Raw genomic sequence first — 18,318 nt, 5'->3', positions numbered from 1 at the left:
ATATTGCTTCAGCCCTTCCTGCTCAGAAAGTGAGCAAGGGCCAGCAAAATTGAACTCCAGCTCTACATTCCTGATAGATTATTTGCATTGTCCATCTCATTGAACAGTGCATAGGGTCACGGTGACTATGTCATACAGAGGAGCATTTTGCAAGTGAGTGCTTTGAAAGTAAAAGATGCAAATTTGGATCCAGATTTTGAATTGCTGCACAGAGAAATAATCCTGTGTTACATGGATCAATGCCAAGTTTGCTCACAAAAGGTAAATGTATGTAGAAATGTCCTCTGGAAATGATCCAGTGGTACAGTATAGTGAAAGATTGGATAACCCAGTCAGTCAATGCTCTGACAAATTTGAGGCTAGATAGTGTGAACCAGAAAGCTTACTTGTCAGGATGATGATTCATTGCTGGCAGTATCATTTATCAGAGACCTTTTTAATGTAACTTTCAGTGAATGTCCTATTAAATTGTTTTCCATGTTTGTTTAACTGTGTTTTCATCTTCAAGATAGTTAAGTATACATTACCATAGCAGCAATATTAGCTTTGAAGCTAACAGTATAACTGCATGGCTTTCTGAACAGTGATAGAATAGGTGGAGTCAGTAGGATGCATTGACTAAAAATAGCATAGTGATAAAACGGTGGTTCACAAAGCAGGTAAAGTCATCAACAACATATCTTGTCCATGTAAGGTTCCACTTTCCAAATCCCAATCTAGAATATGAAAGATATAATTTTTGCTTTTAAGTTCATAATGATTGCACCTTAAAAATAAACAGATGGTTCCCTATTAAGTTATATAGCTGATTGGGTCTTGTCTGATCCACATTCAATCTGGTTGGACATCGAGGCTTCTCAAGTAAAATACCCACTTATTAACCTTTTATTCTCAGACAAGAGGAAAATCATTACAGATCACTGTAAAAACCCTATTATACTAAATACAATCAAGGCTTGGAATATAGTGCGGCAAAATGAGGGTAATTCACATAAAACATCCCCCTATGCACCGATAGTGGGAGCATGGGGATTCCAACCGGGGTTAACAGATGCCACTTTTAAACTCTGGAGATCCAGGGGTATCTCATGTCTCGGGGATTTATTTAAAGATGGGGTCCTGATGTCTTTCGGACAGCTGCGTCAGAAATTCGGATTACCCAATGGAGACCTCTTTTGATACTTCCAAATTCGAGATTTTATACAGAAGAAGACTACGTTATTAGATAGTTTTTATAAATCCGATAGAGAATGTAGTGTCCTACGACCAGTGGGGGTATCTTCCGTCAGTAATATTTATCATTTGGTACATGATGAAGTATCGGGAGATATGGATAATCTGCTTAAAACATGGGTTCAGGATCTGGGACTAGAAATCTCCACAGAAACGTGGAATGATATCTGGGAAAATGCTAGAAGAATTACTATTTTTAACAGAACCCAGGCTATCCAGCTGAAGATACTTCATAGGGCCCATATAGCACCGGTTCGATTGGCAAAATTTAAGGCAGGAGCATCTCCAATGTGTCCTAAATGCAAAATAGAGGTGCCCCCTCTTGTACATTGCCTATGGACCTGTCATAAGATCCGTAGATACTGGACTAAAGTAGCAAGTACCCTGACAGAAATTTTAGGAACGGAAATTAAAGTGGACCCTGTATCTCTCCTCTTGGGCTTTTCGAACTTTCCCTCCCTGGACACGTACGGGAAGAGACTATTTTCTATTCTTTCTTTCTGTGCAAGGAAAAATATTTTGGTGAACTGGGTGGCGGAGGGCCCCCCTGGACTTTCAAATTGGCACAGACTAATTATGGAATGTATTCCCCTTGACTTCCTTACAAATATGGTGCACCGAAAGACCGAATTATTTTCTAAAATATGGCAGCCCTTTTTGAATTATATAAATACAGATATTTCGGCTATCCTAACAAGGGCTTTTATTTAATTGAGATTACAAACCTGGCTGGTCCGCGGCCCCTCGGGGGAGGAATACCGCACGAATACGGGTTTTATTATATCTGATGCTAACACATCCCGAGCATGTAAGAGACTTAAATATACACTCTGGTTAGTTGTAGGTTAGATTAGTAGATAGTTGAGTTTTGTTTGTTTTTTTTTCTTTTCGGTTTTTTTTGTTGTTTTGTTTTTTTTTGTTAAATTTTGGCTATTGTATATTTGAGCTAATTGTATATCAATGTTTATATCTGAGAGTTTTGTTTATTTTTGTAAACTTGTAAAAATGTTAAATTTCTAATAAAAATATCTATTAAAAAAAAATTGAAAAGTAGCAGTCCCATTAATCAGATATTAACAAATTTTGGTATTATATCACAAATGTTGAATAGGTGAACATGATTTCAGTTAAGATGTTCTTAGGTCACCATAAGGTCAGAAAACTGCAGAAATCACACTTATGTATATCACAAAAAACAGTGGCCCCAGCACTGATCTTTGTGGAAAACCACTGGTCACCTTTGTCTATTTCGAGAAACTCCCTTCAACTACTAGTCTCCTGTTGCACAACCAGTTCTTTATCCACCTAGCTAGAACACCCTGCACTCCATGTGACTTCACTTTCTCTGTTAGTTTACCATGGGGATCCTTATCAAACACTTTACTAAAGTCTATGTATATGACATTGACAACTCTTCCTTCATCTATCAACTTGGTTACTTCCTCAAAGAATTCTATTAAGTTGGTAAGGCAGCATCTTCCCCGCAGAAAACCATGTTGCCTATCACTGATAAGCCCATTCTTTTCCAAATATAAATAGATTTTATCCCTCAGTGCCTTCTTCAGCAACTTTCCCACCACTGAAGTCAGGCTTACTGGTGTGTAGTTACCTGGAATATATTCCTACTACTCTTCTTGTATAGGGGGACAACATTAGCAACCCTCCAGTCCTCTGGCACTTCACCTGTGTTTAAGGATGCTACAAAGATATCTGTCAGGGCCCTAGCTATTTCCTCTCTCGCCTCCCTCAGAAACCTGGGATACCTCCCATCCGGTTCTGGGGATTTGTCCACCTTAATATCCTTTAGTCTACCCAACACATCTTGCCTCCTTAGAGGGTGGCACGGTGGCTCAGTGGTTAGCATTGCTACATCACAATGCCAGGAACTCAGGTTCCATTCCAGCCTTGGGAGACTGTGTAGAGTTTGCACATTCTCCTAGTGTCAGCATGGGTTTCCTCCGGGTGTTCCAGTTTCCTCCCACAGTCCAAAGATGTGCAGGTCAGGTGAATTGGCCATGCTAAATTGCCCATAGTGTTAGGTGCTTTTGTCAGAGGGAAATGGATCTGAGTGGGTTACTCTTCGGAGGGTCAGTGTGGACTTGTGAGGCTGAAGGGCCTGTTCCCACACTGTAGGGATGTAATCTTATGTCAACGTGATTCAGAGTAAACATATTTGTCTCTAATCTCAGTATTCCTCACTTCCCATTACTCAATGAACACTGATGCAAAGTAATCATTGAGAATCTCACCCATTTTCTCAGGTTCGGCACACAACTTTCCTTCCTTATCCTTTAGTGGACCAACCCTTTCTCTAGTTACCCTCTTGCTTCATATATATGAATAAAAGGCCTTGGGATTCTCCTTAATTCTGCTTGCTAAAGTTATTTTATGACACCTTTTAGCCTGCTTGATTCCTCGTTTAAGACTGGTCCTACTCTCCCAATATTCCTTCAAGACCCATTTTGTTCTTAGCTGCCTGGACCTTATATACGCTTCCCTTTTCCTCTTGGCTAGTCGCATGATTTCTCCTGTCATCCACGGTTCATGTATCTTGCCTTTCCTATCCCTTGTTTTCACTGCTATCCTGCACTAGCTTCAACCTATCTTTGAAAGCTTTCCACATATCAGATGTTGACTTTCCTTCAAATAACTGTCCAATCCACATTTCCCAGTTCCTATCATTTTGATATAATTGGCCTTGGCCCAGTTTAGTACTCTTCCCTTAGACAAAGATGAGAGTGGTCCTATGAGTATTCTGAAACTTACAGAATGATGGTCACTATTCCCAAAGAAATCCCCCACTGCAACTTCTACCACTTGGCCTGGCTCATTCCCCAACAACAGGTCCAATATGGCCCCTTCTCTTGTCGGACTATTGACATACTGCTCTAGAAAACTTTCCTGGTCGCTCCTTACAAATTCTGCCCCATCCACACCACAGACACTAATTGTATCCCAGTTAGTGTTGGGAAAATTAAAATCTCCCATCACCACCACCCTGTTGCCTCCTACATCTTTCCATAATCTGTTTACCTCTTTGTTCTTCTATCTCACACTCACTGTTTGGTGGCCTATAATACAGCCTCAACAATGTAACTGCACCCTTCTTATTTCTCAGCTCCACCCATAATGCCTCACTGCTCAAGCCCTCCATAGTGTCCTCCTTTAGCACAGCAGTGATATCATCCTTGACCAGCAATGCAACTCCACACCCACCTTTACATCCTTCCCTGTCCTGTCTGAAGCATCTATATCCTGGAATATTTAGTTGCCAATCAAGCCTTTCCTTCAACCAAGTCTCTGTGATTGCAATAACGTCATACTCCAAGGCACCAATCCAAGCCCTAAGTTTATCTGCCTTACCCACTATACTCTTGTATTAAAGTATCAGGCCATCAGTTCTTTTGCATTCATCTAATCTCTGCCTACTCTTCCCCTTATGATATCTTCATGATTCTTACAGTCTCCAACTCACTGTCTACTTGTCTTCTCTTCTGGTTCCCAACACCTGCCACATTAGTTTAAAACCTCCCCAACAGCAGTAGCAAAAACTCCCCCAAGGACATTAGTTCCAGTCTGGTTCAGGTGTAGACGGTCCAATTTGTAATAGTCCCACCTTCCCCAGAGCTGGTCCCAACGTCCAACAAATCCCTCAAGACACGGGTTACCCCATCTATTCTTTCATTTCTACCCTGGCTAGCACGTGGCACTGGCAGCAATCCTGAGTGTGGAACGTTTGAGTTATGAGGGGCTGGATAAACTGGGACTGATTCCCTGAAGTATGGGAGGCTGAAAGGTGACCTTCTAGGAGGTTTAAAAAAATCATGAAGGGCATAGAAAATGTGAATACCCAAAGCCTTTTCCCTGGGCTGGGCTGAAGGGCCTGTTTTCAGTGTTGGCAATTTTCCAAAAAAAAAAATCATAGGAGGCCTTAAACAATGAGCATGGACAAGTTTTGATCATGGAGTCACCTGGGATGGATGGATAATGATCAAAAATAAAATTCTGGCTGACTTCCCAGAATGCAAATCAACTGAATAGAGGCCCAAAGTTTTAACTCAGGACAGGGACCTGGACTTTCTTGCTCTATGTTGCTCAGGGGTACAATAGGCTCATACAGTTCATTAAAATGACTGCATCAAGACTGTATAGTATGTAAAGGAACATAATTTGCATTACCTGCTAAAAGCTCCGATCTGCCACTTGAAACAAGTCAGCTCAAATTAAATCGCAATCAACTTTGCAAGTGATGTGTCTTCAGTAAGAGCAGCACAAGGTCTACAAACAATACTTAGCTAAACATGTACAAGAAAAATAAAGCTTCCTACAAAATCATTCGCAAAATGTCTAGCGTGAAAAAATTGGCTGCTCTGTGCAGACAGTTACCCGTGATTTGTATCCCTGCATTTGGGGCTAAGAGCATTCTGAAAAACTTTCAGTTTCAGAATGTGAAACGTTTCTCTAACAACACAGTCTCTAAGTGCATTGTTTTCATTCTAATGCAACTGACAGGAACAAAGTAGTAAAGGAGTTGTTATTTTATAGTGTATAAACACATTAACAACTTTTGATAACCAAATCTCTCCGGCCTCCCCATCACAAAAAAAGGTATTTTTTCTAAAACACCTATCTAAACACAGAAAAAAGTTAGTCTCAGCCCATTCTATCACTCAGTCAAGCACACCTCCTAACAAAGATCACAGGACCTTCAATTGTTTTCACCCAGATTGCCTTGCCCACTGACAGGAAAGTGTCAGCAGCTAACATAGATCCAGACAGTGAACTGGAAGAAAATGTTCTGGTTTGAGCAGCACAATACTGGAAACATCAAGGCAACGAGGAGAGTAATGGTCCTTAAGGGTTTCATAATAATGTATGTGCTGTGGTCTCAATGAAATAAAGACAACAGAAGAAAGAAATCTGAGCATTTTGGGGAACTGTAGAAAATACAACTTTTTAAAATGCCAGCTTTTTAGAAGTCAAGTTACCTGTATGTAGTTGGAAATATTTAACAGCCAACTGCTCTGTAAATAGCTACAAGTTGAAGACTGCCAAGTGAATTTGTCACTTCTGAAGGTTACAGCTATACAGTGGAACATTAATATCAGGCTCAGCTGTAGCATAAAGAGTGTCAGAAATAAACTGACAAAGCCTTTGGGAAGCATTGCCACTGGTGTGAACATTTCAGGCTCAAAAATGTGCTTATGTTCTACACTCTCAGCCATGACCTCACAATTCCAAATAGACCTGGGTGAGCTAACTTCTATTGTGAAATCACCAAGTTCTTTCTGACAATATCAAAGATCCACAGATAGATAGTTAACATACATGCTTTGACCACATTGTATGACCAACTAACCAAATTGCACTCGTTCTTGGGTGATGACCTGCATTTTATCCAAGTAACCATTCTTTATTTGAGAGCCCAGAACAAATGTCAAACATTTTCCCTCTATGATCTCACTTCAACACTTGAAAACAGTCATGACCCCTCGATGAGAACTGAGACCATGGGCTGAGGGGAAAGAAGAATTGGGGGTGGAGTGGAGCTCTGCAGCAGACTTTGCCTCCTCATCATTCAATCCCACATGGGAACCCAACCCCAACTTTGGGAAGCTTTGGAATAGTGTGCAATATTATTAGATTTAGATAAGCAAAGAGCTGGGGGGCTCGATTGAAAAAACAACTAACATGTAGGAGCAAATTACTGCAGATGCTGGAATCTATACTGAAAATAATTAGAATCATAGAGATATTCAGTATGGAAACAGACCCTTTGGTCCAACTCGTCCATGCTGACCAGACGTCCTAAATAAATCTAGTCCCATTTACCAGCACTTGACCCATATCCCTCTAAACCCTTCCCATTCATAAGCACATCCAGATGCCTTTGAAAATTTAGTAATTGTACCAGCCTCCACAACTTCCTCTGGCAGCCCATTACATACTCACGTCACCCTCTCCATGAAAAAGGTTGCCCCTTAATTCATTCCCCTCACCTTAAACCTATGCCTTTAGTTTTGGACTCTCCAACCCCAGGGAAAATACCTTGTCTATTTACCCTATCCATGCCCCTCAGGATTTTATAAATCTGTATAAGGTCACCCCTCAGCCTCTGACCCTCCAGGGAAATTAGCCCCAGCCTATTCAGCCTCTCCCTATAGCTCAAACCTTCCAACTCTGGCAACATCCTTGTAGTTATCTGTAAGAATAATAGGGTGGTTATGGTAGGGGATTTTAACTTGCTAAACATGGAATGGGACTGCCATAGTGTTTAGGGTATAGATATAAAAGGAATTTGTTAATAATGTACAAGAATATTTTCTGATTTAGTATGTGGATGTACCTACTAGAGAAGGTGCGAAACTTGACCTACTCTTGGGAAATAAGGCAGGGCAGGTGACAGTGGGAGAGCACTTTGGTGTCAGTGACCATAATTCTATTAGTTTTAAAAGAGTGATGGAAAAGATAGACCAGATCTAAACGTTGAAGTTCTAAACTGGAGAAAGGCTAATTTTGACGGTATTAGGCAAGAAGTTTCAAAAGCTGATTGGGGGCAAATGACTGAAAAAAATGGGAAGCCTTCAGAAATGAGATAACAGGAATATACTTTCTCTGGACTCTCGTTAAGGTGAAAGGAAAGGCTGATAGGTATAGGGAATGCTAAATGACGAAAGAAATTGAGGGTTTGGTTAAGAAAAAGGAAGCATATGTCAAGTATAAACAGGATAGATCGAGTGAATCCTTAGAAGAGTATAAAGACTGTAGGAGTATACTTAAGAGGGAAATCAGGAGGACAATGAGATAGCTTTGGCAAATAGGGTTAAGGAGAATCCAAAGGGTTTTTACAAATACATCAAGAACAAAAGGGTAACTAGGGAGAGAATAGGACCCTCAAAGATCAGCAAGGCGGCCTTTGTGTGGAGCCGCAGAAAGTGGGGGGAGATACGAAGTGAGTATTTGCATCAGTATTTACTGTGCAAAAGGATATGGAGGATATAGAATGTAGGGAAATAGATGGTGACATCTTGAAAAAATGTCCATATAATAGAGGAGGAAGTGCTGGATATCATGAAACACAGAAGTGGATAAATCCCCAGGACCTGATCAGGTGTACCCTAGAACTGTGTGGGAAGCTAGGGAAGTGATTGCTGGGCCTCTTACTGAAATATTTGTATCATTGATAGTCACAGGTGAGGTGCCAGAAGACTGGAGATTGGCTAATGTGGTACCACTGTTTAAGGTAGGTGGTAAGGACAAGCTAGGGAACTATAGACTGGTGAGCCTGACATCGATGATGGGCAAATTGTTGGAGGGAATCTGGAGGGACAGGATTTGCATGTATTTGGAAAGGCAAGGACTGGTTAGGGATAGTCAACATGGCTTTGTCTGTGGGAAATGGTGTCTCACAAATTCGATAGAGTTCGTTGAAGAAGTAACAAAGAGGATTGTTGAGGGCAGAGCAATGATCATGCAGAGTGTTCAGTAAGGCATTTGACAAGGTTCCTGATGGTAGACTGGTTAGCAAGGTTGGATCTCATGGAATACAGATAGAACCAGCCATTTGGATACAAAACTGGCTCAAAGGTAAAAGAGGTTGGTGGTGGAGGGTTCCTTTTCAGACTGGATGCCTGTGACCAGTGGTGTGCCACAAGGATTGGCGCTGGGTCTGCTGCTTTTCGTCATTTACATAAATGATTTGGAGGTGAGTATGAGAGGTATAGTTAGTCAGTTTGCAGATGACACCAAAATTGGAGGTGTAGTGGACAGCAAAGAAGGTTACCTCAGATTATAATGGATCTTGATCAGATGGGCCAATGGGCTTAGAAGTGGCAGATAGAGTTTAATTCAGATAAATGCAAGGCGCTGCATTTTGGGAAAGCATCATGTAAACTAACCTCCAGTCTTCCAACACCTCACCTGTGGCTATTGATGATACAAATATCTCAGCAAAGGGTCCAGCAATCACTTTCCTAGCTTCCCACAGAGGTCTAGGATACACCTGATCAAGTCTTGGGGATTTATCCACCTTTATGCATTTCAAGACATCTAGCACTTCCTCCTCTGTAGTATGGACATATTTCAATATGTCGCTATTTATTTCTCCACATTCTCTATCTTCCATTTCCTTCTCCGCAGTAGACACTGATGTGAAATACTCTTCATTATCTCCATTTCCTGGGGTTCCCTATTCTCTCCCTAGTTACCCTTTTGTCTTTAATAATCCCTTTGGATTCTCCTACTTGCTAAATCTATCTCATGTCCCCTTTTTGCCCTTTAGACTTCCCTCTTAAGTATACTCCTACTGGCTTTATACTCTTCTGGGGAATCACTCAATTTCTGCTGTCTATACCCAACTTTTGCTTCCTCCTTATTCTTGACAAAAATCTCAATTTCTCTAGTCATTCAGTATTCTCTACACCTACCAGCCTGGCCCTTCACTCTAACAGGAACATATTGTCTCTGGACTGCCGTTATCTCATTTTTTTGAAGGCTTTCCATTTTCCATCCATTCCTTTACCTGGGAACATCCACCCCTAATCTGGGATGACGTGTCATCTAGACACTCTCTCTCTCTCTCTCTCTCATGGATGCTGCCTGACCCTCCGATCTCCAGCATTTGTTGTTTTCAGGTCAAAACACTGGCATGGATTAGTTGGACCAAATGGCCTGTTTTGGAGCTGCATAACCATGCTATAATCTTCACCGGATATCTCCAGACAATGCCTGAAAATGACCAAAGGAACATTTTTTTTTAAGAAAACCATCAATCACAGGAACTGGGTGCCAGTTGCCCTTGAAAAGCAGTGATTTATTGAATATTCCTGAATGGCTTGCTGAGACTCAAACTTTGCTTTGGGTCTTCCCATATGAAGGCCAGACAGGTTCCCTTTTCTGTAGGACCTTCAAGAACCAAACAGGTTCTTACAACAATCCAATCATTTGAAGGCTACGGTTTTGCTTTATTTCTGATATATTTAGCTAACTAAGATTAAGTTAAATGAAATTAAAATACTGCCCTGGTGAGAGTTACCATGGTGGGATATCTCTGTATCAGTGATGTAGGAATTACTAGTTCAGGAACATTAACATACTCTGTCCAGAGGAATAACCCCAACATCCCAGGTACTTGACATTTCAATAAACCATCTTGCTCCCATGCTAACATTCTGTCCTCGGCCTGCTATAATGCTCCAACAAAGCTCAATTCAAGCTGAAGGAACACAATCATTTTCCACTTAGACTCTTTACAGTCTCTGGGACTCAATGTTGACTTGCTCAACTTCATATTAAAAACACTTTCATTTTCTTCAATCCACCATCCTCCTCTCGGCAATATTTTACATGCAGCTTGTTTGCTTTACTGACAGTACAGCGTACCTATATTCTCTTTGACACAGCTAACATCTGCACCTATTTTACACCTCTATCACTTCTTTACCACCATTATCGCTTCCTTTGCCTTTGGCTCTGGACACACCTGTTTCATTTGGTTGTCTTCTCCTTCTGTCACTTGCATTAAAGAAAAACAAAATTTGTAGCCCATTCGAAGGTAGAAGGGTGTCATACTGGACTCAACTTTAATTCTTTCTGTTTGCAGCATTTTCGGTCTTTGTTGTTATCTTAACACATAGCTAACGTATCCCATTCGGACAGTCCAGTGCTGAAAGGCATCATCCAGACACTCAGTCACGGAGATGGCTACAGTGCAAGATTTCTCTTTATGAGGAGCCTATATTATATTGAGTTTTGAGAAGATTTGTAGCTCATGTTGAGGTTTTGGATGTAGATTTGCTCACTGAGCTTAAAAGGTTCATTTTCAGACATTTTGTCACCCTACTAGGTAACATCTTCAGTGGGCCTCAGGTGAAGCACTGCTGAAAATTCGTGCTTTCTATTTAAATGTTCAGCTTTCTTTGGGTTGGTGATGTCATTTCCTGTGGTAAAATCATTTCCTGTTCCTTTTCTCAGGGGTGGTAGATGGGGTCTAACTCTATATGTTAGATACAGCGAGTTATTCCCCATCCCCACCAATATAACAAGCCAGGTGTTAAACTACATCCTAGTCAGGTTTTATTTGCAAGCACAGATTAGGGCACAGACCTTCAACATCATTTCTTTGCCTGAACATAAGTGTTCATCAGACAAGCAATTGAACTACAGATAAGATCTCCAGGCCCAACACTCTGACCATGCCAAATTATTTGATGTAGGTTAAGACAGAGTCAGAATGTTACAGCTGGCTTTGCTACCATGAATTAGAGGCAAGATTAAAAATATTACCACTTTTGATCAAACTAATGCCTGCTGTAAATGAGAAAAAGTTGAACAGTAGACCATGCCAGAATTCTGTTCAACTATGACACCTCTGCCATTTTAAAAACTTCGACATGAATGAGGAATACTGGGGCAAGGCAGGAGGAAATGACAGCATCCATGAAAACGTTCTGCAGCAATATAAGAATAATTTCAGAACAGGACAAAAAGTGAAGACATTATGAAGAAAGGATAAAAATATATTGGAGCTTTAAAGTGTGATAAAACAATCACTCCCAAAAAAATCAAGGTATTCCTGACAGCCTACTCAAGACACCACATCCATAAAAACAAGAGAAAATAAAGTCTGTACTGTCCCGATCAATGGTGAACCTACACGCCGAATAGGAACAACAAATAAAAAGAGAGTATCTAGATGCTGCCTGGTAAAACAAAGGGACCCAAATAAACTACATTAGGCAGTGATAAAAGAGTTCAGAAAAATGTTAACAATTACAAACTGAGTTTTTCCTCCATTCTAATAAATGTCATTTGAAAGTATCTAAAGTGTATTTGTAATAGGAGGTTGGTTACTTTGTAACACAGAACTTTCGTTCCAGAAACGTTTGGCAGATCAGGATATGTTCAATCACAGGCTCAGACCATCTTCACCAAGCTTACCCTTGACTTGAACGGCATCAGTGGAGAAGGTACCAATAGGATAAGGCACTTTAATCCCATACATAGGAACTTCAATATGAAGTCTGCAGTTCCCACGATCCACAACACATCCCAGAATTCAATAGGATCAACATTTGGATGCAAAAAGATTAAACTGTAAAGAAAACAGTACTTTTAAAAAACTTCACTAATATATACATCAATTTAAAAAAAATTGTTCCCAGCCATATTACCAAGACTTTATAAACTTATTTTTAAATGGTTAATCAAATTTTCTTAAAACTTGCTCGCTCAGGTTGAGGTACTGGACATAAGTTTGCTTGCTGAGCTGGAAGGTTCATTTTCAGATGTTTTGTCACCATACTAGGCAACATCATCAGTGAGCCTCCAGTGAAGTGCTGGTGTTATGTCCTACTTTCTATTCATGTGTTTAGGTTTCCTTGGATTGCTGAAGTAATTTCCTGTGTTGGTGATGTCATTTCCTGTTCTTTTTCTCAGAGGGTGGTAAATGGGGTCCAAATTGACTTGTCCTAGGATGGATGTGTTATCCCAGGCAAAGTAGTGTCCTTCCTCATCTGTATGTAAGGATACTAGTGATCTGGTGGGTCATGTCTTTTTGTGGCTAGTTGATGTTCATTTATCTTCATGACTACTTTTCTGCCTGTTTGTCCAATGTAGTGTTTGTTACAGTTCTTGCAAGGTATTTTGTAAATGACATTCGTTTTGCTTGTCATCTGTATGGGATCTTTCAAGTTCGTTAGCTGCTGTTTTAGTGGGTTGGTGGGTTTGTGGACTATCATGATGCCAAGAGGTCTGAATAGTCTGGCAGTCATTTCCGCTACATTGGACAAAGACAGAAAACTAGCCACCAGGATACATGAACATCAACTAGCCACAAAAAGACATGACCCACTATCATTAGTATCCTTACATACAGATGAGGAAGGACACCATTCCGAATGAGACAACACATCCATCCTAGGACGAGCCAAACAGAGACATGCACGAGAATTCCTAGAAGCATAGAACTCTGGCTGGAGTGCCATCAACAAACCCATTTACCTCCTCCTGAGAAAGAGGACAGGAAATGACATCACCAACCCAGGGAAACCTAAACACAAATATAAAGTGGGACATAACACCAGCACTTCACTGAAGGCTCGCTGATGTTACCTAGAATGGTAATGAAACGTCTGAAAATGAACCTTCCAGCTCAGCGAGCAAACTCACATCCTAAATTCTTGATTTTTACACATAATAATAAACCATTTGATTTAAATCAATTTCACTTTGTTGTAAGGTAGATATGTTGTTCAGCATGTAAAACCATTCATATAAGCTTTGTCTTTCATAGTGTTAATACTTTAGAAATTAAAATTAACACATCACATTTTGTACCCAATGCAAGGATGTGATTAATAGGAATCTTGGCCAACAGCTAAACCAATCTTATGATATCTCTTTGGCCCTGGGAGATGTTTCCATATTACATAAATGCAAATTGATGTAAACTAGACTGATGAATCATTCATTGCATAACTAGTGCAGACAGGCTAGTACACTTACCAAAACAAAAGTGAATTCAAAAAGAAAGTGTTTTACGTTCAGGAAGCATTATATCGATAGCAGGATTAGAATATTGAAACTAAGCTGAGCCTCACATTTTGTCTGTGCATTCATTTCTCTTGTAAATCTAAATTACATGTTTTTGCTCATACCATCACCCTTTGCATTTTTCTTCTTCCACCTGAAGGAATGAAGCAATATGAGCCATGACTAATTCACATATCAATGTGTTCCATGATTAACCAATAGGAACTATGATTTAAGTGGTGTGAATCCAATTAAAACAAGCATTTCTCCTCCTCAGCACTCCTTCCTAAACTTCACACTGGTCCCCAGCGAAAGTAGCAGCTTGGAATTGACATCTGGGTCTGTCTCATCAGTATTGAGCGTGTGGTGCTAGAAAAGCACAGTAGATCAAGCAGCATCCGAGGAGCAGGAGAATTGACGGTTTGTGCATAAACCCTTCAGTAGGGCTCCTGATGCATCGATTCTCCTACTCCTCGGATACTGCCTGACCTACTTTTCCAGCATCACACTCTCGACACTGAACTCTAGTATCTTCAGTGTCCTCTCCTCAGTCTCATCAGTCTCAATATTTTTCTCAAAATGGACTAGAGGTACTAAAGCAAACTGGACTGATATAATTTCATACCTTACACCCTTGAGACTGCCCTGTAGTGATCCCATCCCGACCAGTAAAACATTTCCACAATGCCTATAGTGCAGGAGCAACTGTTTTTTGCTTGTGTGTCATAGGAACGCCACCCATGAAGAACAGTCTCTTTAGCCAGTCCTCGGGTGTTCAGTGAAGTGGTGGCTGCCGAGTGCTAGGCAGGGTAGGAAAGTCTTCAGTGTTGTCAATACATCCCCAAAAATCAAAATTCAGCCAGGAACCACAATCTCTCTATAACCCACTGAGGAGCTGCCCAGCTGCACTGCACAACAGTTAACATTACCTTCATCGCTGTTCTGATTCTCAGTCCTGGCTTTTCCCAGCATATGGGCCTCAATAGGGCCTACAGCACATGTATAGATAGTTATTATTAAGCAGTAATTAAACATCACCAGCCCTATTTGTACATGCACAGTCAGCCAACTGTGTATTCAGGTCAATAACTTTTTTATTAAAAACCTGGACATTAATCATTTCTAGTCACAACATAAAGTTCATTCCAATCATAACAACAGAACTGATCACCAAAATAACACTTTTGTAGGTCTGCATTATTCTTCAATAATTAATAATTCTGATTTGATTAAGAAAGGACGTAAATTATACTTTGTTTAGTTGTGATTGGTTGTGCAACATTTTCTCCAAGAAAGAAAGTATTATTGCCCAGGTTAAAAAGGTCAGGTTTATCATTACATTTTTGGCTCAAGCTACTATAAACGTAGGCTAACAAATGCACAGTGCTTCAAGATAAAATGCTTTTACTTAAAGACACTGGCTCAGTTGTGTCACGTAAAGCACTGTACATGCCAATGTATATTAGTTTGTAGAGTTATTTTGAGCTTTAACTTACTTTAGACATTGACAGTTGTGACAGTCACTCATAGTTAAGGATATTGATAGGTCTTGGGGAGTATCACTTAGAACATTTGGGATCATAATTAACTCTTGGGAGGTGACACTATATATTGTAAGCAGATTCACAAATTGTTCTACTGATGTCTGTTATTTTGGGTAAAGATCTATAAGTTGGTAGGCTAAGAGAGAGAACTTGTTACAAACAGGGATGATCTTACAAAGTAATTTGAATGGCAAAAAATGAACCAGGAGATAGGAGGAAGTGATATTTCGAAAATGAGCCTTATTTCTTCAAAAGAAAACTAAACAGGAATTGAACAGATATCACCTAGCAAATCTAAGACTGACTATGAGCCATTTAGTGTGTCTGATCATGAAAAAAGAGGGTAGTGATGATTCTTAGTGGTTTGGGATACGAGGACTGAAGACAGGAGAACTTCAGTCAACTAACAGATCAAGAGACCTGTGTTTAGTCAACAGATGTCACAATCTGGTATCCTGAGATGGATCAACTGATCCAAACTGTGTGGAGTTCTCCCTCTATCTCCGTGGGTTTTGTCAAGGTGTTCCGGTTTCGTCCCACAATCCAACAATGTGGCGTTAGGTGAACTGGCCATGCTAAATTGCTCATTGTGTTCAGGGATATTAGGTGCATTACTCAGAGGAAATGGAGAGGAATGCTCTTCAGGAGGGTCAGTGTGGATTTGTTGGGGCGAATGGCCTGTTTCCACACCATAGCGATTCTATGATTCAAAGGTGGATCGGGGAAGCAATGGCTTCCGGGCATTATCATTGGAATATTAATGCAGAAACTTAGCTAATGTTCTGGTGACCCTGATTTCGATCCCATGATGGCAGTTGTATGAATTCATAATTTCAGATTTTAAAAAATTGAATAAGAATACAATGATGAGCATCCACTGCTGATTGTCAGAAAAACCTATATGGTTCATTATGTCTTTCATAGGAGGAAATCTGTCAATTTCACCTTGTCTAGTCCCTACATGCGACTCCAGACCCACAACAATGTTGTTGATGCTGAACAGCCTTCTAAAATGGCCGAGCAAGCCACTCAGTTATATCGATTGTGACAGTTAAAAAGAGAAATAAAACAAGATAGAGCACCGGGCATCAATCTAGGCACCTGAAATGACAATGGCAGAAACAGTTCTGTCTACTTGCAAAAGTTCTCGTGATTGACATTTGGGGCTAGTGCAAAAATTGGGAGAATGGTCTCACAGACTAGTCAAGCATCAGCCTGATGTATTTATGCTCAGACAATCATATCTGATAGAATGTTCCAGACACCACCACTACCATGAGCTGAAAATTGTGTTGCTGGAAAAGCGCAGGTCAGGCAGCATCCAAGGAGCAGGAGAATCGACGCTTCGGGCATGAGCCCTTCTTCAGGAATGAGGAAGGTGTGCCAAGCAGGCTAAGATAAAAGTAGGGAGGAGGGACTTGGGGGAGGGGCATTGGGAATGCGATAGGTGGAAGGAGGTTAAGGTGAGGGTGATAGGCCGGAGAGGTCAGGAAGAAGATTGCAGGTCAAGAAGGCAGTGCTGAGTCCGAGGATTGGGACTGAGATAAGGTCGGGGGAGGGGAAATGAGGAAGCGGGAGAAATCTGCATTCATCCCTTGTGGTTGGAGGGTTCCGAGGCGGAAGATGAGGCGCTTTTCCTCCAGGTGTCGTGTTGCCATGGTCTGGCGATGGAGGAGGCCAAGGATCTGCATGTCCTTGGCGGAATGGGAGGGGAAGTTAAAAAAAGTGTTCAGCCTCAGGGCGGTTGGGTTGGATGGTGCGGGTGTCCCAGAGTGTTCTTTGAAACGTTCCGCAAGTAGGCGGCCTGTCTCCCCAATGTAGAGGAGGCCACATCGGGTGCAGCGGATGCAGTAAATGGTGTGTGTGGAGGTGCAGGTGAATTTGTGATGGATACCATCACTACCATCCAAAACATGGATAAAACAGCTGAATTCCAGAGGTGAAGGGAGAATGACAGTCTTTGACATCAAGGCCATAGTTGACAAAGTATAACCACAACTAGAGTATTGTGTACAGTTCTGATCACCACATTACAAGAAGGACTTAATTGCTCTGGAGAGAAAGTGCAGAGAAGATTTACAAAAATGTTGTTGGGGGGGATGGAGAATTGTAGCTCTGAGGAGAGAATAGAGAGGTTGAGGTTGAGAAGGCCAAGGTGGTGGTGGAGGGGGGTGACATGATTGAGGTATACAAAATTGTGAAGGGTCATAAAACATAACAGCTCAGTACAAGCCCTTTGGCCCTCGATGTTGCACCAATCGAAGCCCATCGAACCTATACTATTCCATTCTCGTCCATATGCCTATCCAATGACCATTTAAATGCCCTTAAACTTGCCAAATGTACTACTGTTGCAGGCAGTGCATTCCATGCCCTTACTACTCTGAGTAAAGAAACTACCTCTGACATATGTCCTATATCTATCACTCCTCAATTTAAATGTATGTCCCCTCATGCTAGCCATCACCATTCGAGAAAAAAGGCTCTCACTGTCCAACCTATCTAACCCTCTTGATTATCTTATCTGTCTCAATTAATATATAAGTTCCTCAGCCTTTCCTCGCAAGACCGTCCCTACATACCAGGCAACGTCCTAGTACATCTCCTCTGAACCCTTTCCAAAGCTTCCACATCCTTCCCATAATGCAGTGACCAGAACTGTATGCAATACTCCAAATGTGGTCGGCATAGATTCAAGCTAAGTGGCAGAAGGATTAGAGGGGACAGAAGGAAAAAATGTTGCAGAGGATGGTGGCTGTCTGGAATTTGCTGATGGAGTTAGCGGTGGTGGCAGAGTCCCTAAATTCATTGAAAAAATTCCTGGATCGGCACCTTCACTGCTGTAAGCTGCAGGGCTATGGGCCGTGTGCAGGAAGACGGGATTAGAAAGGGCATCTGGAAGTCATTGGGTCTGTATGAATAAGATGGGCTGAATGGCCCCCCTTCTATGTATGATTCAATCAAGGAGCCCTATCCAAACTGCAAACTGTTAATCAGGAAGAAAACTCTC

At 41.1% G+C, this 18,318-nt stretch overlaps 1 protein-coding gene across 1 annotated transcript in view; it reads right to left on the bottom strand.

The window, feature by feature from the left end:
* rnft1 (ring finger protein, transmembrane 1) overlaps positions 1-18,318 on the bottom strand; it is a 44,421-nt gene that overhangs the window by 11,385 nt on the left and 14,718 nt on the right. The window contains exon 5 of the mRNA XM_043718121.1: positions 12,172-12,325. Within this exon, the coding sequence (XP_043574056.1) occupies positions 12,172-12,325 (154 nt within the window). The remainder of the gene's footprint in view (positions 1-12,171; positions 12,326-18,318) is intronic.

The sequence above is a fragment of the Chiloscyllium plagiosum genome, chromosome 28, assembly GCF_004010195.1.
Source record: "Chiloscyllium plagiosum isolate BGI_BamShark_2017 chromosome 28, ASM401019v2, whole genome shotgun sequence".
NCBI lineage: Eukaryota > Metazoa > Chordata > Chondrichthyes > Orectolobiformes > Hemiscylliidae > Chiloscyllium > Chiloscyllium plagiosum.
The sequence above is the reverse complement of the archived record's forward strand: the minus strand, read 5'-3'. Positions and strand labels throughout refer to the sequence as shown.